At 39.5% G+C, this 23,979-nt stretch overlaps 3 protein-coding genes and 2 pseudogenes across 6 annotated transcripts in view; 3 read left to right on the top strand and 2 right to left on the bottom strand.

Moving 5' to 3' along the window:
- LOC146477775 (uncharacterized) overlaps positions 1-23,979 on the top strand; it is a 291,187-nt gene that overhangs the window by 158,981 nt on the left and 108,227 nt on the right. The gene's annotated exons all lie outside the window — the stretch shown is intronic.
- On the bottom strand, positions 7,532-9,560 carry LOC146477785 (uncharacterized; annotated as a pseudogene).
- LOC146477784 (uncharacterized) lies at positions 11,007-15,272 on the bottom strand (annotated as a pseudogene).
- Positions 15,693-18,543, top strand: LOC146477783 (uncharacterized). Its single transcript, XM_085113073.1, has 4 exons — positions 15,693-15,758; positions 16,483-17,713; positions 18,257-18,349; positions 18,485-18,543. The coding sequence occupies exons 1-4, from the start codon at positions 15,693-15,695 to the stop codon at positions 18,541-18,543; spliced, it is 1,449 nt and encodes a 482-aa protein (XP_084969199.1).
- Positions 18,893-22,041, top strand: LOC146477782 (OTU domain-containing protein DDB_G0284757-like). Its single transcript, XM_085113072.1, has 3 exons — positions 18,893-19,143; positions 19,901-20,162; positions 21,893-22,041. The coding sequence occupies exons 1-3, from the start codon at positions 18,922-18,924 to the stop codon at positions 22,039-22,041; spliced, it is 633 nt and encodes a 210-aa protein (XP_084969198.1). The 5' UTR covers positions 18,893-18,921.

Raw genomic sequence — 23,979 nt, 5'->3', positions numbered from 1 at the left:
AGCGGATAGTAAAAATACCCGCGAAATGAGCAGCCAATCAGCGGTTTTTCCGCCGTGCCAAAGGCGCGTTGTTTGTACCACGAATAATAATTAGCGTCCATAATTTGTTGATCTTAGACTAAGAGATACATTGTAAAGACTTGAAATGATTCTAAACAATACTGCAAACTTTGTCTCCAAAAATTCTGGTGCAAGTTGTTGAGAAAGATTTCCACACAGCCCCCCAAAAAATTATACATGTGTTGCTGTCATACCTGTTACACAAAGAACGATTATGAATAGTGTTTAAGTCGTAAAATGTCTGCATAATTAAAGTATGGGGCTGTGCAAAATCTTGCTAGTTACTGTCTTCAATTCTGCAATGTTGATCAAAGATGATCCAAATGACTGTAGATGCTTAAACCATGTTCCTCCACCTTCTGCAGTTGTCTGTGGTCCCTCAAAATCCTTAAATGTTATCTTAAATCAATAATTAACAATTATTCCATGAGCGCGGGTTGGATATGAGATGGTAAATAGCCAACGAGGCGCAAAGCGCCGAGTTGGCTATAACCAAGCTCATATCCAACAAGCGCGAATGGAATAATATTGTTTTATTAAATTCTCCGCGTTTGGGTATTGCGTCCAGTCGTGTTTTGAACTTTCCATACATTTGTCTGTATAGCGAACCAGACGTGAGCTGCTACTAAAAATAGTTCGCGGGAAAAAATACAGGGAAATGTATGGAAAGTTCAAAACACGACTGGACTCTTTCTGTCACAGCTACATCCCTCCAATTTTGTTCTTAAAATCCTTTTCCTAGTGCCAAAAGTTTCCAATTCATGAATTTTTCAGAAGCGATGTTTTGTGAAAATTATTTGCCATCGGATTTCCATACAAACAGTGTTATTTCAAGCCTGTTTGCCTACCCGTCAAAATGGCGTCAAAAACCGTGATAAGGCCTATTTAAGAAACGTTTAAATGTACAAGTTACAACCTTTCTGAGACAAGCATTCAAGTGCTTTTGAAGTTCCAGCTCATCGAGAAGTATAATAGTTGTGCACCTTTGAGCAAATGTTTTGCTGTGTGGTGCCGAGCGAGGGAAGGGATCAAGGACGGCTTTTTTACGCTGAACTGAATTCCTCGCAGACGTTTTAAAACACTTCAGGCAAGTCCAAGTGTACGAGGTACAACCTCACTGAGACAAGCATTCAGTGCAAGTTTTTAAACTTCGAGCTTATTGAGAAGCGTAAGATCAGAGCTGTGCACGTTTGTGCAAATGTTTTGCTGAGTAGTGCCGAGCAACGGAATTGAACATTATGGCCGCCGCTTGTACGGATTTCATAGATGAACTTTTGTAACTGGAGTCCTCGTAAATGCGTAGAAACCAGGGTTTTCAAAAGCACCTGACGTCCGACGCAAGTCACCGGCTACTTTTAGCGTTTGCGCCGGGTACTTTTTGTCTGCAAAGTATGAATTTATGTCAATAATGTAGCTGATTACGGACGTGGATATTTTTGCCAGGGGCCCAGATTTATATAACTATTTTTTATTGAAATAGTTATATACATCTTCTTCATGTTCATCAACTACTATCCAGCGTTGTCTCTGGGTTGTTTCAACGACATTTAACATGAACCGGAAACTATTTGAGGTTCCGCGAAGTTTCTGTCAGTTGACGCCTGCTTTTACCCTTCTCATCTTGCCGGTAGGCGAATTATACACGTGGCACCTGCGAGCACAGTCCGTACATTTGGGTTTGTACATCGCTTCCTTCAAGAAAGTCATATTGCTATCACAGATGAAAAGGTGGATACCACAACCATGTAATGCTATTGTGATGATTATTGATAGAAATGCTGATCAAGGGATTGATCAATTGTATGAAAACCATTGTAACATTTTATATAAATAATACGTCTAAGTGAAGTAAAAGTAGTCAGTACTCAATTCAGATTTCAGTGAGCCATGTATCGACTGAATAAAAATCATTGCTGCATTTCTCTTCGTGATATTTTGAAGAAAACTCTTGTTTATAATTCATTTTACAATGACCTCCAAACGAACACTTTTTTGCCCTGAAAATGCACCAGAAATAATTATGCATCTCTGGGTATGCAAAATTTAAAAATTTGCCGTGACACCCCCCCCCCCCCCCCAGCAGGAGGGGGTATCCCCCTCCCGCACCCTCTCCCCGTGCGGCTTTTGCTGCACAGCACCGCTAATGCGGTGCAATTGTCCTCTGGCTACTTTCACATTTCCTCCTGGTACTTCTTTTCATTTGAAAACCCTGAGAAACATAGAGGCAGGCATTAAGCTCTTCTTGAGAAATTTCTAAGGTCGGTTTTAACCTCTTACCGCCATGATTTGCAAGTCATCCTGACATTTTTGAAGGTAATCTGTTGTTATTGTTGTTGTTGTTGTTAAGTTTATGTGATCTAAATCGTAAAATCGTGCAATTTTTTGATTTTAAAGGAAACTTCAGAGATGCGTACCATTAAATAGTGTCATACCGAACTTTGTGGCTTTTATTGTTGTTATATTGAGATGGCGTTGTTTGGTATTTCTTTCTTTTCTTTTTTTTTTCTTTTCTACATTTTTCCGAAGAAACTTTCGCTTCCCGCCGAAAAAAAAAATTAGCTTAGCGACACCTGGGGCATTCGTTTTCCATGTAAGGTCAAACTACAGTATATGAGCTGATAACCGGGATTTAGTGAACCAATCAGAACGCTAGAAATGCAATATCTGAGGCTGAGAATGAAATAATTTATTGTTGTTATTTGCAGTCATGCACACATCAATGTTTTCCAATTGCATGTCAAAATTCATGCCATATTGGGTTTTATTGTATCAGTTAGTACGAGCAGTTTGATTGGTCAATTTTGCAGGCTGTATTTCACTGTACAGCCCACTAAATTTGAAAGTTTCCTTTTTCTCGCGCCCGATTAACCTCAGAGATATAATAAATATCTTAGTAATCTCATTTTCTCAGTCCATGCTGTATGGACTGAGACTGGTGCACCTTACGTTATGGACCTTGAGCCCAGTTAGTAAGAGGTGTTGATTAATGGCTGGATGTCCAGAAAATGTGTTTAGGGAATGGATAAGTTTCTGTTGCTCTTGCTTCTTTGTCATCATTTATAATAAAATTTCAATATAAGGCGCGTGCTGATTGGTTGAAACAGTGTGCTTTCAGTACGGACTGAGACTGGTGCAACTTACAGTATGGACCTTGAACCAGGCAACAGCACAGACACCTGTAACGATACACAAATAAAAAATATATTTTTCGCTCGAATTTGCGCGGCTTAGCTCTGCTTGGGCTTCCACCTGACAAATTTATTACATGTAACCTCGCTACACTTGGGCCTTCGGCCCTCGCTTCACGAGGAATAATGGTGGAATTAATTTTTATAATATAGAACAGACGCCTGCACGATCCTCGTGACTTGTGCCTTGTCTAATGACTGTGTTCATCACCAGTAAAAGCAATGCCCTCCCTCTCCCCCCCATAAAAAAAATCTTTCAACATCTGTCCTCATGTCGTCATGGTTACCTGTACATACAACCCCAGCTTCAACCTCTGCTGCATCTCCACCTGTGTCAACTCCAGCTATCAATAGTACAATGCTTGCCCAGGCAATCTTGAGAGTATTCAGCAACTCCTTTCCCACATTACTGTCATCACTTCAGCCTACCCTTCAAGAGCAGTTTGGCAGAAATGTAAACATGCCAGCATCTAGCTAAATAAAAAATTTAAAATAATAAAAAAAAACATTGCAGCATCTCAACACCAACCATATTTTCCTTGACAAACATAATACAATTTATAACTTCTTAACAGTTCCTTTAGACGAGCTCTACAAAACGGGAGTGTTAATAAATGATATTATTAATATTTTGTAGTTGAAACTCAATAACCTTTCACTATTCATACATGTTAAAAGTTGTATAAATATGTCACTTGTGGACCTGTAATGATCCCAAGTGTTATACTCTCTTATTCGTTATTCATGATATATGCAGCTACTGCCTTGTAACACAAACCTCCTAACACAAGAGGTGAGCAGGTACATTAAGCTCATTTGACCATCATCTGATATGTGTGCGGAAGATCTTGTCTTTGAGTACTTCCCTTTGAAGCAGCCATTATTAGGAAACCCCATGAAAACCAATTGCAAAGGCTCAGTAAATAATAACAAACATAGTATCATTATTTATTTTACAATCTCTTGGAAGTGACTATATCTAGCGACATGTTCTTAATGTCAATTCCCAAAGGAAATAGAACCATTCCGTTTGCCTCAAAATGTTGGATAACGTGGTCACTTGTAACGGTGGTCATTCCAAGAGATTTAAGTCATACCGGCCACTTCAGTGCTCTGACAAAATTGCTGAAATTTAGGTTTGGGACAAAAATACAAATAATGTTTATTACTAATGATGGATTTGATAAACCTCAACAGGTCTCGCCGTCATCACTTTTGGCTACAATCATTAATGTGCAGGGGAATACTGCACTAACTTATCTTTGTTTGTGTTTGTTCTACTCTTGATTTCAGTTCATCTGTCAGTTCAAGTGTTAAAGTGTTGGTTCAAGATGTGCAAATGTTCTTGGAGTATGATTTGGTAAGTTACAACATTGATACCAGCAATTTCCAACTATTTGATATTAATATTAATTAGCATTGTTGTATGGCTGATAGAGAGGTCTGAATAACAGTCAAAGGATTTTTGTCAGTGCATCTGTTATGAGGAAAGAAGAAACTAAGGCTACAGTAGAATGTTTTAAAACCTGTTGCTGTTTGACTGTACATGTATTTGTTGCCACTATCTCTGTAATTTAGCGCGTCTTGTGGGTAAGCAAATTAAACAGTTTAGTTATTCACTTAATAAGAGTTCTCTCCCATCTCCCTCTTTTGTTTGCTTCTGTCAATCAATTTTTATTTTTTTTAATTTCTTATTAGGACTTTCAAAATTTTTCCTGTGCATAATTATAAATCTAAACTAAATTAAAATCACAGTTCCTACTAAATGTTTGATTTTCTATTTTTTTTTTTCAGTTTCAGTAATCAAGAAGATTAAAGGCTCCCTGTGATGTCAAGGCTATCAAAGGTATTATCTTTGGTTTTATTAGAAAACTTGACTGTCTATTATGATGAGCTGTAAGCTTAATGCTTCTGGATGTGTCATTGTACTCTGGTGGTGTAAAGGGATGTATACAAAACATGGACCCGGGTCCATAGACCACCCATGTGGACCCGGTCCATGGACCACCTCGTGGACCCAGTCCATGGACCACCCCTCCAATTTTATCAGGAAAATCATGTACATCATATCTTAAATTTAAAATTTATAAATAAGGCAGAAAGTTAATTTTACTGAAGTTATTTGGTATTGAAATCCCCAAATTTTCCATTCAAAGTATTTTACACTACGTTTGCCCCATTGCCCCATTTTACTGTGAAAAGGTGATGCCATGCCATGAATATAAACAGATTTGAAGCGTCGTCGTCAGGCCACAGAGTTTTCTTTTGATTCAGTCATCAAGATTAATGCGCCCCCAATGCAAACTGTTCTTGCCCACAATCAGTTACCTGTACAGTCAAATTTCCTCGAGGAAATTGTGATGAGGATGAGGATTTTGGAATGACATCTGCACCTCCCTCCAAGTGGACACCATGATCTAAGCACACAAACCCTCCCCAGCACACCTCACTCCTAAACAAAGCCATCATTTTCATACACACAAATGAATGGAAAACTGAAACAACCCTCAAATTTAATCATGCATGTTATCTCAGATATATATTAACAAATACCATGGAACACAGCTAGGTTTTCTCTAGAGTGAGAAGCAAAAAAAAGTCCGTGGGAGGGGGTATGCTCCACTGTAAAAAATTAATCTTTGGCCCTTCTAAAATGTCAGGAAATGCATCTTAAACAGCCATGTGCAATTTATGTACTTTTAATTAATACTATGAATAGCACAGATTTCTAGCATCAAAACTATCTTAGGTATAATAAATCTCCTGCATGAAACTCGTCAACACATAATAAGATGAAATCAGTGGCTTCAAATTTCACACACCACCCTTTCTGTCTTAGCTTAACCGTGTAATATCCCTCCCTAATACATAAATCTCAAAATCAATTTAATCCTGCCCATTGAAAATGAATAACGGGGAGTGCATGGGTAATAATTCTAAATATTATATTACTATTGCAGTCAAAAAACACTTCAACGTGTATCACTGTACAAGGTGGGGTGGTCCATGGGTCCAGTCCACAGGGGTGTTCCATGGACCGGGTCCACGAGGTGGTCCATGGACCGGGTCCACATGGGTGGTCCATGGACCTAGGTCCATGTTTTGTATACGTCCGGTGTTAAGTACAGAGTAATAATAATTACAACACAACGTTTTGTCAATTGAAGATGACTTCCACTCGGGTTATTTTTATGACTCCCGCTCAGGTTGTCAAAACTTCAATCAAAGTCACCTCAAACCGACCTTCTCAGGACTACACTCACCCGGATGATCATTATTTACGTACTTATGACAAATTAAAGTTGAATTCAACTTGTCAAGTTGAATTCAACTTGTCTTAGAAACTAATATGAATTTCATGCATAAACGTCTTGGCTTGCTTTGTACTGTGAAGAAAATTTCATGAAAATGGATTTTGAATAGTAAGGATGTTTTTAATTATGCAGTTTTGATGAACAGAACTTTTGACAGAATTACAGGGAAAGTGACAGGCAAGGTAAAGGCTGACCTAAGATTACAGGGACTTAGCCTGCAACAAGTTTATGACTGATCTGTACATGTGGTAGTAGTGGTAGTTGTACATTTAGAAACATTGAAAATCCTTTTTAATTAGTTTGTTTTATTAACTTACATGTACACAGTAAATCTTGATGTAAAACAAAATACAATAATCTGTGCAGCCTCAGTTACTGACATACAAATTAGCACATTGCATTGAACACATACAGTACGATAATGCTGTTCTTGTAATTTTTTTCATGCCAATTTTCCCTAAACCACAAACTTTTAGTTAATTCTCAAAGTCATGTTATGACTCCTGGCTGATCAGCCAATCTCGTGCAATTTACAGTCATGAAGAGAATGGATTGATTTTGAACATGAATGTGGAGTATATTAATTTTCAGGGAATCAGTGTTTGTTTTTGCATTCCAGTAGACATTCCCAATATTTTTGCAACAGCAAGTCAAGTTTTACGTCCTTGCTTCAAAGTATGAGCAAGACACTGTTTTCTCAAAGCAGAAAATGGATATAGCTACATGTTGATAATAATTGAAGGGCTGAGAGCATAACCGACCTATGTTGAATTTTAGCCCATTTTTTGATTTTGCTCGGATTTGTCCAAATTTGTGCATGTGAACTGCAATTCGATTGAAAAACATCGTCCAGTATATTTTTCCGCCAATTTGTGTTTTGTATTAATGCCATTGAGAATTGTTGCAATCTTGTAAAGAAAGATCGATAACATTATAGACACCATGGGTGACAAAAAGGACAATGTGTTCCGTGAAGACAAGAACTCACGCCAATGTAGAGATATCGTATTTATTGGGATTATAATCCGATCTAAGTAAAAAGAAAATTATCGTTGGCACTCGGCCTTACAACGCTCAAATGTAACAACAAGATAAAAGAAATTAAACAAACAAAGAAAACTTACTTCTGTAACTCCACATTTAACGCATACATGTAAACTGTAGTCCAACGTTAATTCCTCCAGGTTAGCTCAATATTTCAAACAGGTTAGCTCAATATAAACATTACTTTCAACAGGTTAGCTTGTTTAATCTTTCAACTGATTTAACTTGCGCGATCATTACGCGTCTTTAAGCGAATTTAAATAAAGTATGCGCAACACAGCGCGTGGATATACAAAAGTTTACAACGTAAATGTTCATCTGAACACACTCCACCCCGATGAGAGCTTAGTTCTCATCGGAATCATAGCCTTCTGCTGGGTGAATCACAGCAATCTTTGTTATGGGCCTTTGGTACTCTCCAGCACAGGTCTTTACTTTTACGTTTCGAACTTTGCTTTCTTCTCCGGGATACACGTTGACAATTCGACCGACGCTCCAATGTCCACGAACCGCATTAGGACTTTCGACTATCACGAAGTCGTCTACTTGTACATTTCATTTCTCTGCATGCCACTTCTTTCTTGAAAGTAATGATGGGAATACATCCCTGGTCCAGCGTTTCCAAAATGAATCAACGATCTGCTGCACAAATTCAACTCGATAAGGGGGATTCTTTGTCTCTCTAAAAGGGCCTTGTGGTACTTGAGACGATGCTCGTCCAAGCAAAATGTTGTTTGGACACAGGTATGAGCCATCATCTGGGTCATTTGGAATACGGCCAATCGGGCACTGGTTGACGAGATTTGCCACTTCTAACAGACACGTGTACAACTCAAAAGGCGTCAACACTTGCTTGCCAATAGCTTTCTTCAGCGCTAGTTTGCAGCTTTTGACCAATGCTTCTGCACACCCGTTCTGGTGCGGGGATACCGGTGTTGTAAATTTCCACCTCATTCCCTGTTCTGCGGAAAATTCTCGTAATTTGTCTTTGTCCCATCCATGAACCATTTCTCTTAACTCTCTCTCTCTGCTCCAACGAATTGAGATCCATTGTTACTTATTATAAAGCTTGGTTGTCCTTGCAGGGCGAAGAATCTTCGTAGTACTTGAATAAATTCCATAGTAGAAGAGTCCACTGCAAGCTCAAGGTGCACTGCTCTCGTATTCAGGCACGTGAATATGACACCATAGTACTTGGTAGTCTTGTTGCGACCAATTTTAACATGGTATGGACCAAAATAGTCGCACGACGTGTAATAAAACGGGGGCATTAAAGGTGTCAATCGGAAATCAGGTAATTCTGCCATGACTTGAGATTCAACTGTGGCTGCCAATTCACGACAAGCCACGCATCGAAACTTCACTGATTTGGCCAGGTCGTGGGCTCTGAGGATCCAGAATTTTTTCGTTGCTTTCGCTACTGTTGCTGCTACTCCTGAGTGTCCATACTGGTGTACGTGACGCATTATGAGAAGAGATACCCAATGCTCTCTGGGAAGCAAGGTGGGATGTCTGGTCTCGAAAGATACTAATGCTTTGTCAGCTCGGCCACCTACTCGTACAATGTCATCAGGATCAGTATATGGACTCAATTCCTTTAAATCTCCCTTTCTGAGCCGATCTTTCAACTTCTTTTGAGCTTCTTTAATCCAATTATTTTCTGCACACTGCAACTCTTGGGGTGACAGGGGGCCGTTCTTCGGCTTCACGTCAGTTTCCTCCTGTGTTCTGTTTCGGCAATGTGTGCGCAGATTCCACCCAAATCTTAACACATAAGCTGTCACTCGTACTAGCCGTCTCCAACTTGAAAACTTTTGGCTGTCGATAGGATGCTCTACTTTGCTTTGCATGCAAACACTGTAAACTTTGCGACATTCTTTTTCTACTTCTGGTTCTTCAACATTTGATGAATCTTGCGGCCACTCTTCTTTAGGCAGGCAGAGAAACGTAGGCCCATGTTTGTTGAGCTACACACCTTTTCTTTACCTTTTCTTTTTTTTCTTCCTTTCCTTTTTTTTTTGTTTTCTTCTTTAAAAAAAAAAAAATTTAATTGGAAATTTCAATCAGTACCCGTAACTTCTATGGTTTATCCAATAGTTCTAGGAAGCCTATAGTTAATAAGCCCCCGGCTTCTATTTAGGCTTCCTAGCCTTTAACACATTTAATATTGTAAATAGTCAAGTATGAATATTGTAATAGTAAGAATATTGTGTGTCGTCTATAATGTATTTATGTTGTATTTTTTTGTTAATGGCAAATAAAATTGAATTGAATTGAATTGAATGTTGCCACCTATTGGTCAAACTTCGGACAGGTATGCCACGCGAAACATCGTCAGCTACGTTCATGTCTCCAGGAATATGTCTCCACTGTGCTGGATCTGTGTTGGTCTGGATTTCACCGACTCTCACTGATACGAACGGCTTGAATCTTCTTGCTTCAGCACAGATCCCCGCCAAAGCTATTTTACTATCCAGAAAAAGGATGATTTCTTCAAACTGATAGCGGGATTCTTCTACAATGGTCTTGCACAATCAAGAAGCTAAAACTGCACCTTGTAGTTCCAGACGAGGTATGGTAAGTCTTCTGAGGGGAGCTACTCTTGATTTCGCTGCAATAAATCGTACATCGAACTTTCCATCATCAAGCTGCCAGCGTACATACACGCAGGTACCAAATGCATCCTGGGAGGCATCTGAAAAGACGCAAAGGACAGGAAGACCCACTGCATTGTGTGGTTTCAGACATCTTTCCAAGCTTACGGCATTTAGTTTCATCATTTCTTCAAACAGGCCTGTCCATTTTTCTTTGATTTTAGCGGGTAATTCTTCATCCCAGTCGATTCCCTTTTGCCACAGTTCTTGGAGGCCTATCTTAGCTTTAATAAGGAAGGCGGATGCGAAGCCTATTGGATTGTAGATTTGAGCTACCTGGCTTAGAATCTTTCTCTCAGACAGAATCATCGGAACTTGGGATTGAGTTAACCTGGGTTTTACTTTAAAAGTGAATTTGTCTATACGACAGTTCCATGTCACTCCTAACACTTTATCTTCATTGGCACCTTCCAGGATTGTTGCCTCCTTTGTTTCTTCCTCGTCCGTGTTGCTCTTCTCAGTGTTGTTCCACAGCCAGCCTTTCACTCTGAAACCTCCTGTTTCCAGTACGATGTCGATCGATTTCGTTAGATTTCGTGCTTCTTCTTTGGAGCGGACAGAATCACAGATGTCATCCATGTACGTATTCTTCTTTAAAACTTGTGCTGCTTCGGGGAAAGCTTCTTTTGCTTCGTCTGCGGTTTTACGTAGAGCTATCTGAGCCATAGTAGGAGCTGGTTTGTCTCCAAACGTTAACACTGTTTTGACGTAGACGTCTGTTTCACGATCAGTTCTAGGAGAAACCTGTGCATGTGCTGGTCAGCTTCTGGAATTCGTATCCTGTGATATATCTTAGAGATGTGTCCAATAAACGCAACCTTGTTTTCTCTAAATCTCAGAACTATACCAAACAAGTCATTCAGTAAGTCCGGTCCTTTCATCCAGTAGTCGTTAAACGATGTCCTTGGAATACAGCTGATGAGTTGAATACTATGCGTACAGGCCTACTCTTGCTTTCCGGTCGTAACACTTCATGGTAAGATACATAGTGAACTGGGCCTTTGTATTCTTCTAATTCCTTTTTCGAAAGCTTTCTGGAAAATTTCATTTCATTCATCTCGACCATCTGTTTATCGTAGGCTTCGGCTTGCTCAGGATTTTTTGTTAGCCGACGCTCAGTTGCCTCCAGCTTCTTGATTGCTTGGGACTTGTTGTCTGGAAGACAGGCGGGGTCTTTTTTCCAAGGGTACCTAACCATCCATTGGTTTTCAACTTTTTGACACGAATTTTCAATTATCTTCGCCTCTTCTCTCTCGATTTGGCTCAGTTTATCTGCTGGGCATAAGTAAGGAGTAATGGCAACACCCATTGCTTCCGTCGTCCAGAAGTCCGACAGGTCTTCAGGCATGGTGTACTTGATATGGAGTACTCGATTATCTTCTTGAACGTTTCCCTGTTTGGCTCCAAAGATCACCCATCCTAAGGGGGATTTTCTTGCCACCAGATGTCCGGCTCTCCTTGTTTCACCCATGTGCATTTGTGCTTGGTCAATGCCAATAAGAAGATTGATTTTTCCTGTTCCACGGCAAATTTTCTCTTTCTTCAGACCTAAACTGTGGGCGATACTTCTCGTGTTGATCTCTGCTACATCGTCGCTGATACAGGCAATACCGATAGCTTTTATCTAGAATGTTTTCTTGCTGTCCAGTGAGGTGAGCTTAAATTTAAACACCTTTGTAATCATTTCCTCTTCCTCGCCACCAATTTTTGTTATGGTTATGGAAACATTCTTCCCCTCCAATCCTGGGCTCTCAGCTGTTTCAAGGCGTATTAGACTGATTTGTGCTCCTGAATCTAGCAGGACGTTTCCAACCATCTCCACCACCAATACTTGCGCAGATAACAGGTAGTAAAGCTTCTGAGTTTTCAGCTATCGATCCAATGCTAGCTCTCACATAAGTGTTCTTCTTGTGTAACAGGGGATGATGGTACTGTCTGCACTGCATACCATTCTCTATCTCTGTGCATTGCTTTCTTCGAGTACAGGTAGATAACTTGTGGTCTCTCCCAGCTCTTTTTAAACAACTGAAACAGGCGCGATTTTCTTGTGCAATCTTTAGGCGATCATCGTGATTTAAGGCTGAGAATTTCTGACACTCGTCTGTCCAGTGTGCCTGAGTTCTGCAAATCCAACATTTAAAGCCACTGTTCCTGGTTTCGTCTTTGTTTGCTGTTGCCACGTGGTGGATGGTATGCTGGCTGATTCCGTTTCTTAGCGGTGCTGTTGCTCTCATTCTAAACTTCATTTCTGCAGTCATCCAAGTCATTAGGCCCAACAGCGTAGCATGTTGTTTCGTTTTTTCGAGTTCCCTTGCCCAGACTTTCCGATCGTTAATGCACATCTTCTGCTCGATGATAGAGAGCATATGGCTGTTGTCCATGTCACCCGGTAGGCCAACTTCTTTTAGCGTATTGTAGCATCGCTTTACTAGGTGGACTAAATCACAGAATCGAGCGTCTTCGTTGTCGTGAAGTGGTCGAAATTTCGCAATATCTTGTGTTATCGTATCGGACACAAATCTTGGGTCACCGTAAATTGCGTCTAAGTACTCCCATGCAGCGTCGTAATCAGATCAGATTCCTTTGATTAGATCCAGCAGTTTTCCTTGTAGGCAAGTGCGTAGAAATGTAATTGCGTCCTGCTTACTGTATCTTGACTTGATTGCGTGCTTGAAATCTGCTCTGAATATTGCATATTCTCTCACATCTCCACCGAACTTTGGCATTTTGGGCTTCTCCATTTTAAACCCACACACTTCGCCTTAACGACCTGAACGCCCTGGCAACTTCCTTTACTTACGTTATTAGCTATAGAAGTTACGTTTAGGCTTTCGCTAAAAGCATTATAATTGAAGGGCTGGGAGCATAACCGACTTATGTCGAATTTCAGCCCGTTTTTCGATGTAGCTCGGATTTGTCCAAACTTTTGCATGTGAACTGCAATTTGATTGAAAACCATTGTCCAGTATTTTTTCACGCCGCTTTGTGTTTCGTATTAATGCCATTGAGAAATTTTACCATCTTGTAAAGATATATCGGTAACATTATAGACACTGGATGACCAAAAAGACAATGCACTGAGGATTAAATACTTGTATTCAATATACACTCGTTGTCTTTTAAACACGGCACACGAAAGTTGTGTTTTTCGCGGGAGCAACGAAAAGAATGCTGTCACGCTTTTATTTGATTCTGTTACAAACTACTACGTACGTGACAGGAATGTCCGAAATGTCAACAGTTACATTCTCCAAGAGAAAATGTGTCCATTTCCTGGCGTAAAATCCAGCTTTGTCCCGTTTGTCGACATATCACTCTTGATAACGCAAAATACTAGCATTCTACACGATTAACAGGAAGACATGTAGCCATTTCAACGATTAACAACGATTAACAACGATTAATGGCAGTTCTATGAAAAGGTAAAGACTATCTATTCTTTTTACGAGCAGTCGGTGTTAACCGTTGAAAATCTATATTAATCGTACTTTTATTGAATCATTGTCTTGAAATTGTCAAGTTAATCGTTACATACCGAATTTCAAGCCTGGCAAACCACAACTAAGGCTTGCAAAAACACCTTGCACATGGCGGGATTTGTCTCTGATGCTCCCGCGGGATTTGATAATGGAATTGAAAAATTCGCCACGGCACAGTCGTCACTACCAAGGAAGGATTCTTTGGACAACATTTCCGGCCCACCAGTTCCTGTGAACTGCATTCATCAATTTCATAACTTTTCAAAAGATCCATAGATGTCGTGCGTTTACAAACTTCAACAAACAAAAGGGAAACCAACTAGCCAGTGCGATACGCAAGTTGTTTATCCCGACTGCCTTGATCTATTTTGGGCTTGTTACAACCCGCAAAAGCAAACCATGATATCATCTCAAACGTTGCTTATAGAAGCAACAACTGGTGCGACTAAACACGGCTCGTGGACTGTGGAAACTTTTAGCCTACCGATAATTTGGAAAACGAGTCTGACGTGGACAAAACCTTTGACAACTATTTGCCTTCCAAGCGCGTTCACTTGTAGACAAGCAAACTACCAAATCCCCCTCCCCCTCCCCCTGACTCAATGTTGTCTTTGGGTCACGAACAGTTTCCTGGCAAGCATCACTTCCCACATCAACATTGCATAAGGGGGAGGGGGGGAGGGAGAAGTAACTGTGGTAGAATTATGAAGGGAGAAACAGTAAGTGAGTGTTTTTTTGGCTGTCTGTGTTCGGCTCTCATTGCATAGGGGGAGGGGGTGGGAGGGAGAAGTAAGCAAGTGGTTTTTGTTCTGTTCGTGTTTGGTTTTCTCAAGGAGTTTTGTCCACGATTGTAAAACCGCGAAATGTTTTCCAAACCAGGGAGAGCCAAAATTCGGACAAATCCGTTCGAAATCAAAAGCCGCGCTCAAATTCGACATAAGTCGGTTATGCTCCCAGACCTTTAATTGTTTCTCAGATTACTACTCCTACTTAATTTACTACTACTTAATTAAAGCTTCAGGACTGTCTCGTAATTCAGTGCCATCATGTGAGCTTTTCTTAACATTAAGCTTCTCTCGTAATACTTCTGTACTAGAACTATCTAAATACAGTTTCGCACGTGTCAATAAACTTAAAAACGTATCTTGGCTTTCCTCTAGCCACGCTTCTTGTGATTCAAATTCCTTGTCATCTTCAATCAACTTCGTGAATTCTTCATGCTTGACTATCAGCGTCTCATATGCCTCTTGAACTTTATAAAGGAAGTCGCTTACCTCCTTCCCCGGTCTCTTACTTTCGATTGCATGTCGCAGTGATTTTCCTGCTCTTGTGAGCGCTGCTTTAGCAACTGCGGCTCTGTCATCTCAGTTCTTTGGCTTCAGGAACTCAGGTTTTTAAGCAGAAATCGAATGCTATGTTCCGTGAAGACAAGAACTCACGCCAATGTAGAGATATCGTTTTTATTGGGATTATAATTCGATCTAAGTAAAAAGAAAATTATCGTTGGCACTCGGCCTTACCGGTGTATGACATTTGCAGACTGCTGACTGCAGACTGCAGACCGCAGACTGCAGACTGCAGACTGCAGACTGCAGACTGCAGACTGCAGACTGCAGACTGCAGACTGCAGACCGCAGACTGCAGACTGTAAAATAATAACTCTATAACACTGTATACTTTCGAAAATTCTCAGACCACCGCAATAATTTATTAAGGGGCGAGATATAAGCTTAATAAATCTCTAAGATTTTGGTTTACACACTGAATACGCGCATTACTCATTAAATAACCGGCATCACTTTAAGAATTATACTAAAACTACCCACTAGAGCCTTTACATGATGTTATTTCCTTCGCGAAAAAACATTGGTTCGGTGCGTGTTAACACAAAATGGTTCTGCGAGCGGTGTTCATATTATTAATTGCGGATCAAGCGGATAGCATCTATTACACATGGTTTCTCATTCACAGTATTTAGATTCCTTCCACATCACAAATACGGCCAACGATTTATTTCCGGTATTCCGTGGTTTAGTTCATTTCTGGTATACTCTAACATTCCACAGACAAATTGCTCAAACAAATGGAATGTCAATATCCCAACGCATTCTGAACTTTCTTTGCTGAAGAATTACTTAATAGACAAGTATTAGTCGGCTACTTGTTATAATCATGCAGCGATAACCTTTTAAAAAGAAAAAGAAAGAATCGTGCCTTGAATCTGTCGAAGCCATTTCTTTTGAACCTTTACAGCCAAAGGCAACTTGGGGGCGAGGCTGTTGTAACTTTATGCGGGAAAAATCAACCTCGTCGATTTCCAATTTTCTTTTTTGACGTTGCTTTATTGATGATGACGTCACCTTTATTCTTATTCTTTCTTTGGTCTGCAGTCTGTGGTCTGCGGTCTGCAGTCTGCAGTCTGCGGTCTGCAGTCTGCAGAAATAGTAAGCAAGTGGTTTCTGTACTGTTTGTGTTTGGTTTTCTCAAGGAGTTTTGTCCATGATTGTAAAACTGCGAAATGTTTTCAAAACCAGGGAGAGCAAAATTCCAACAAATCGGAGCAAAATCGAAAACTGGGCTAAAATTCGACATAGGTCGGTTATGCTCTCAGCCCTTCAATTTGTCCATCATTATTTGCTTATTACAAACCTTTGCCTTAACTAATTGAGTTGAGAAGGAAACACGCAGCTGCATAACAGCTCTTCAGTAAATAATTAATTTGTCTTAATATTTAAATTTTTAGGAGCCCTCCTTTCTTAACATAGCCTCTACATCACAGGAAGGTCATGAGGAGGAAGCCCCAAGTTTGTCCTCCAGAAGAACATTGAGAGTGACTCTTCTAAGCAGTGAATGGAGGTCAACTAAAGGAGGTGTGTCAACCATCAACAGAGAGCTTGCCATTCAGTTGGCAAAGTTCCCTGATGTGCAAGTCAGTGTCTATCTCCCTGAATGCAGTGAAGAGGATAAAAGAATTGCTGCTGGTCACAATGTCTGTCTCATTCAAGCAGAAAAACTCCATGGTATCCATCCAGATCTTTGGTTGTCCTCTCTACCTGCCCATCATGCTGTGGACTGTGTGATTGGACATGGAGTCCAACTTGGAAAACAAGTGCAACTGATAAAACGTCACCATGATTGTAAATGGATTCAGGTTGTCCATACTGACCCTGAAGAACTTGGAATGTTCAAAAATGATGCAGATGCTGTTTCTAAAGGAGAGGAAAAGCACAAGTTAGAAGTCAAACTCTGTGAATTGTCTGATCAAGTTGTAGCAGTTGGACCCAAGCTGGAGGAAGCTTTCTCAGGATATCTGCGTCCCTTTCAGAAAGATCAAAATGTTCGCAACCTCACCCCAGGCATCTTCTCTGAGTTTGCTGATGTAAAGCAAGCTTCTAAGGAAAGAAGAACATTTTCTGTTCTATTGCTAGGGAGTGGTGACAGTGAAGACTTGCAGCTGAAAGGTTATGACATTGCTGCTCGGGCAATTGCAAAGTTGAAAGACATGCCACAGCCCTACAAACTGAAGGTTGTCGGAGTACAAAGTGGACGAGAGCAGCAAGTAGTAGAAATGATGCTCCAGCAAGGCATTTCCCGTGATCAACTTGTTGTACGTGGTTTCAAAGAAAGAGAGCAGTTGGCTGAGCAGTTTTGTGAGGTAGATCTTGCTATTATGCCGTCAAGATCTGAGGGGTTTGGGCTTCCTGCTCTTGAAGCTTTATCTGCTGGTCTGCCTGTGCTTGTAAGTGGCAACTCTGGGCTTGGAGAAGCTCTTAAGAATGTGCCTCATGGTTCAAACTGTGTAGTGGATTCAGAAGATCCTAAGGAGTGGGCCAAGGCAATCAGGAGTGTCCGTCAGAAAAGAAGAAATGTTCGACTTGTGGAAATGAAGTCTATCTGTGAAGAGTATGCAAAGGTTTACAGCTGGGAGGAGCAGTGCAGGTCACTTGTGCAAAGAATGATGAACATCACTTCAGGTAAAATTCCTTTGTTGCATTAATTATGGCTGATGTGTCCTGTGGTATAAAAAGACCAGATTTACAAAGCCCTTCTAAGTTAAGATGCTTCCCAAGTATTGTTTACTGACAAAAGTTTACTGTTGGCTTAACATATGAGACTTACATGTGTGATCAGAGCTTTGGAGGATTGCACTTGAATGCCAGAGTTTTACATCGTTACATTCTCACAACTCACTGATGTCAAATTTTCACAGTCCTAATATCAGATCAAACAACTGGGATGTTGGATTTTGGAAGTAACCACTCAGAAGACAAATTTTCACAACTTGGATGTTGAATGGAATGTTAACAAGCTTCCCCATATTATTGCATGCTTTGAATTGGTAAAGAATAATAATGCAATGATCTTTGATAGTAGTCTGGGGTACAATGTACTAATAAAGGCCAATACATGATGTACATCACTGTATGTTGATGTTGCTGATTCAAACACTGTGTATCTTTACACTCCTAAGATGCTATGTTGTATAATTTTGCTTATTACAATTTTGTCCTCTGTAGGTCTCCCTGTTGGAAGTCAGTCTTCAGTAGCAGGTTACAGTCAGCTTCCTTTCCCTGCAGCCTCTCAAACTCATCTGACAAGTGGCACAGAAGGTAGGCATGAATCACTTTATCAAAACAGTTACATTAGGAATCTATCAGGTAGCATCTGCAAATATAATTAAACATTTGTAAGCTTTTTGATGTATGTTTATGACCTTTGTTCCTGCATTTATGTAAATGTTGCAGACTGCTGTCTCTGCAATTGTTCTTTACTGAAATCACTGTTGATGCTTATTTCTTCTTAATGTTACAAAATTGTTCATTCCCCTCTGCAGGTTTTTCTGGTGGAAGTCAGTCTTCAGTAGCAGGTTACAGTCAGCTTCCTTTCCCTGCAGTTTATCAAACTCATGTGAGACGTGGAAGAGAAGGTTGGTGGGAATTACTAATTTTAATGACAACTATCACTAACAACGATTTGCCAACATGTACATGTAACATTTGCAAAAACTGTTACCTGTGCATGTCTTTTTGCCTTGTTAAATAATATTTAGATTTTTGATACTTGTATACCCTATAACTATTATTATAGGATTCTTGTCCAGAAATACACTAGTCTTGTTATTCCTTTTATTGGTTGCTTTTTAGTTATGACAGCTGAACAAATTCTCCGTGGTCTTGAGCAAATGCGACATGATGCGGGCAAGATCATCGGTAAGACACAACTTTTAGAGGAGTTAAAGAAAATTGTTTCAGACGAAGGATTCGACATTTCTGATAATGAAGGAGCAGGGAATTGCATGTTTTATGCATTATCAGAACAACTGGACCTGGTGAAAGGAATCCAAATCTCTCATGAAGTATTGAGGCAGCACATAGTCCAATACCTCAAGGAGAACCCTACACTGGTAAGTTACACTGTATTATTGGTAATGTCGAACAAGTGAGTTTGGTTTTGTTTTATGGCTATACAAATCTAGCAAAGCAATAAAATGGGAGAAGTTGGAGTTTCTTTTTTTTCAAGTATGCCAAAGTGGCTGACTGAAAAATATACATGTTCATGTACCTCTATTATGAATTCATGATGATAAACACAATAGTTATCACATTCAAATCCTAGCAGTATGTAGATGTTTGTCACTGCATGATTGTACTGTAGTTTAATGGTCTTAGCTCCCACAAGTCTCCTGTAGCTGAGTGCTATAACATCCAAATGGAAGGTCAAAGGTTCAATTCTGTTAGGGGGAAGAATTCAGATTTTCTTTTTCCGAGTACAATATGCCTGTGTCACTGATGAAAATACCTCTATCAAGATAAAACTTAATTGTTGCTTCAAGAAAAGGCAGAAGTCAGTTCTAAAATGGTTGCTATTTCTTGGACAGTTGGTACATTACTCAAGGGCTGATATCATGTGGATTCTTTAAGCCAAGCAAAGCTCTGAAATTCCGTTGTATCCAATGCTTCAGTTATTAACAACTGAATGCATAATTTATTGGCTTAATTAAATTATGGAACAGTTGACATGTTTCGGTATAATTTGGTTTGTTGCGGATCAATGCACTGGTCAATTTAGTGAAAAGCTCTGCCCTCCAGTTGATCATTAGATGAAGTGGCACAATGTACTTTGACATTTTTTGTTAATTGTTATATGTTCTTCTCTTGCAGCAAGATGGTACAGAACTGTTTAACTTTGTACATGGACATCAGTCTTGGCCTCATTACCTTCGAAACATGGCAGCAGATGGGACATGGGGTGACCACGTCATTCTCCATGCTGCAGCAAACTGCTTTAAAACATGCATTCACGTGATCAGCAGCCTGTCACATGACTTAACTATCCACCCAGAACATGATGTTAGCAGCAGCAGCCAGCTTGTGTTGGGACACCTGCATGAACATCACTATGTCAGCCTTCGACCCAAACCAGGTAGAAGAACGTAATATGTAAAACAATGCCAGCTAACCAGATTGTCTACTTAACTATGAATCACTTCAATATTTAGTGAAGTTTATACACCTGTTCAAAGGTGAGCAGATACCAGTTTTGAAAACGATCACATATTTGTGCCATAATGTAGTAACTTACGTTTGGTATTCGTTTTCAAAGGGCCTGCCTTTTCAAGAAAAGTAAAAATATAGTATGTAATTAACAATTAATGACAAGGGAACTGAACAGGAAATACACACTGAATAGGCAAACAAAACTAAATCAGTATTATTACAGCTTTAGAGTTTTGTTTGTCTACTCAGTATGTATTTTCTGATCTGTTTCTTTGTCATCGTCGCACCGTATATAATTACATGTAGCTATATTTCACTTTAATTTACGTGTATAATAATTATTTCTTGTCATGCCCATGTTGTACAGTAATTGGTTGTTTGCTCTATATTTGTTGTCATGTTGTAATTAGCTATTAATAAATTGTACTATACTTTTTGTATTCATTTCACACCCACTAACAAGGTTTGTACTGATGATGGATGAAGATTCATCCGAAACATGTGGTTTTTTTTTTCACCACTAATATAAATTACATTTCAAGAAAAAAAAAAAAGAGAAAAATGTTGTAACTTTCTTAAAAATTATTTCAAAAAGTAGAGAAGGGTGTTTCAATATAAGGCGAAACTGAGAATTTGTTACTGTTTATGTCTAGTAACTTGAGACCTGTGGCAAATTGAAAATGTGAGCTTCTTTCCATTTGCAACTCTATGACTTCCATCGTTTTGACAGAAAACAATATACAGCCTATAATTAACTTGCAGGAAAAATCAAAAAGCAAAAATTATCTTAACAAATTATTATTTTTTTTTTTTCTGAATTCATTGTTCACTAAATTATTTATTTTATCTTTCGCCATGTTTGGATTTAAAGCAATCAAATTAGGAAATCTATAATTAATTTACTTTTGACTTACAAACATGGAAGCAGGTTATACACTTATGCATTAGCACATCAGTGATATTTGGTGACGACATTTATAGCGATTGTGTAGAGAACAGCTGTGTGATCTCCCCAAGATCTTGTCGAGGTCTTTAGTCATAACCTTGCTTAGCCTCCCACGCAGACCTTCTTAGTGGTTCGTCACGCGTTCACGAACCCCTAAAAACGTCTGCGTGGGAGGCTAAACCTTGCTGTGAACAAGGTATTTGGTCACCGAGATCTTGCTGCTTTTTGGTGGTGAACAATCTCATCTGTTGACATCTCGGCACATTTTTGGCCGCCAAGATTCTCATTTTGCCAAAATCTCATCTTTATATCTTTCTGCATTTTTGGCCACCAAGATGCTTGATTTGCTGAGATCTCACCAGGGATTCTTCCCTGCATTTTTTGCTGCAGAGATTTTCCTCTTGCCGAGATCTCGCCACTAATCTCTGCGTTTTTGCTGCCAAAATTGTTGTCTCGGCAAGATCTCAACACTAATCTTGCCGCGTTTTTGGCCTTCAAGATCTCGAGCAAGATGAAAAGCTTGGCAGCCTCTCAAACTCATCTGAGAAGTGGAAGAGAAGGTAGAACGGATTTAAAAAATGTTTAAAGCAATTATCACAGCACAGTATGTATATATGTCACATACACAGGAAAAAATTTTTTAAAAAGTCATGTTTCCTGGTGACCTTGTAACAATTTATTGTGTTCATTACAATTTTTTCTATCTAAAGGTATTTCTGGTGGAAGTCAGTCTTCAGTAGCAGGTTACAGTCAGCTTCTTTTCCCTGCAGCCTCACAAACTCATCTGAGAAATGGAACAGAAGGTAGGCAGAAATCACTTTATCAAAACAATATGCCTATGGGCGATTACGTGGAATGAGTTGGTGTATGTTTAGCACTAAGTGCAAATGGAATTGTATGCTCCCGTCTCAATTGAGCTAATGGAATAGTTTGCACAAAGATAGCATGATGTTCCTTCGGTACATCTTTGCATAACGCTACTAACGTAGTGTAACCCAGGCCTGACTCATGTTCTTTTCTGGTTATGTACAGTGAAAGTCTACGATTACAAATTGTCCACATTTCATCAAAAATCAGAAAGAAAAACAGCTTTCAACAACAATTGACAATGAAACATTTAATTTTTCTGTGAAGTGGATTGCAAGTAGCGTTGGCATCAGTTCGACAAAATGATGTGATGAGTGTCTAAGCTTATCTGAATGACCTTTTCTCCCTGCATTGTGGTTCTCTGTCAAATAAAGCGTGATTTTCTTGCCAGGAACTCTTTAATTTCCACCGTTTAAACGGTTGAGTAGTTCGTAGAAGCTATTCTTTCGATTTACTGCTCCAAAAGGGTTAAATTTTTTTGTTGTTGAAAACAGCATATCTGAGTCTAAAACATGTAAACAATATGGCTGCCAATGTCAGTGAAAGAAGCCTTCCACTGATTAATGGCTATGTGACGTCACACAGATATGGATGAGTCCATGGATCCCCTCCCTCCCTATCCAGATAATGGATTCTGATTGGGCCATTCTTGATGAAGACAAAGACAACAATAGAGGACAAAAATATTCCCTCTATGAGAACAGGGTTTAATATCAGGTTTAATTTATTTATTCATTACATTTAGTGACTACCTCCAACCGAAAACTTGACGCTGTCTACCCTCAGGGCATCCCGCATAACAATATTATTACTATAAAGCTATTAGGTATCATCTGCAAATTAAAATTCAGTTTCTTATTTCTCCTTATAGTTTCCACTATTTGATCAAACTAATAAGTCATGAGAATGCGTGGACTGATCAACTAAGTAAAAATGACTTGATGTTTAAATAAATTATCCCAAATAGTTGCATAAGGAGGATAATGGGAACATACAGTTAGGAAAATGACCCTGTTGATACTGAAACCTAAGGAAAAACAAAATTATGCTTTTCCTGGTGTATGTCCATTTCTCTGACTTACATGTATGTCACTCTAAAATGTCATGATATTAATATTATGTACAATGTCATTTCAATTTTCCCCTGTGAAGGTTTTTCTGGTTTTTCTGGTGGAAGTCAGTCTTCAGTAGCAGGTTACGGTCAGCTTCCTTTCCCTGCAGCTTCACAAACACATTTGAGAAGCAGAATTGAAGGTAGGTGAGCTGGGTCTAGGAGAGAGAAAGAAAGACTCTGGGCTCCCATAGATGAAATTAAAATCTCCTACAATCTTTGCCGTCACTTTCTCCATAAAAAGCAGCTGCAAAACCCAGTGTCACCCCACCAACTTAACCTGGTCTTTCATTATTGATAAAAGTGGAGAAATGATCACAACTAAGGGGTTTGGAGGAGAATTGTGGCCCATAGTCTCCAGACATTTGCACAAAAGGGGCAAGGTCTGAAATGTCAGGCTCCCTCTGATCTGAATGGGATTGGTAATTTGGCAAAAACATCTCTTCCATAAACAACTTTGTCTAGATCATGTACCATATTTATTCGATTAACTGCCTGGTCGCAAATTTAATTTTGGGCCCATAAAGGTGATTAAGAGTAACTTCCTGGGTCTCGCTTGTTTGTTCTTGTGGACTTACCCTTTTTGACATCCTCCTTAGCCAACTATCTGCCCCTGAAACTTAACCATTCCAGTGGTCCTTACATTGCCACTTTTTCTGGTATTTTCAGGTACGATAGGTTTGTCACAAAGCGAGTCAAGTTCACTAAAGCAGAATAAAAGGCCTTTATCATTTCCTGAAAGAGAACCTCCCAAGCAGCCAAGGCAAGATAGGACCGATTATTATGGGCAAGGTAATTAAGTTACTACTTGAGTTAAAA

This window comes from Pavona decussata, unplaced genomic scaffold (genome assembly GCF_977016875.1).
Source record: "Pavona decussata unplaced genomic scaffold, jaPavDecu1.1 SCAFFOLD_69, whole genome shotgun sequence".
Classification (NCBI taxonomy): domain Eukaryota; kingdom Metazoa; phylum Cnidaria; class Anthozoa; order Scleractinia; family Agariciidae; genus Pavona; species Pavona decussata.
Note: the sequence above shows the minus strand (reverse complement) of the source record. Positions and strands in the feature narration are given on the sequence as shown.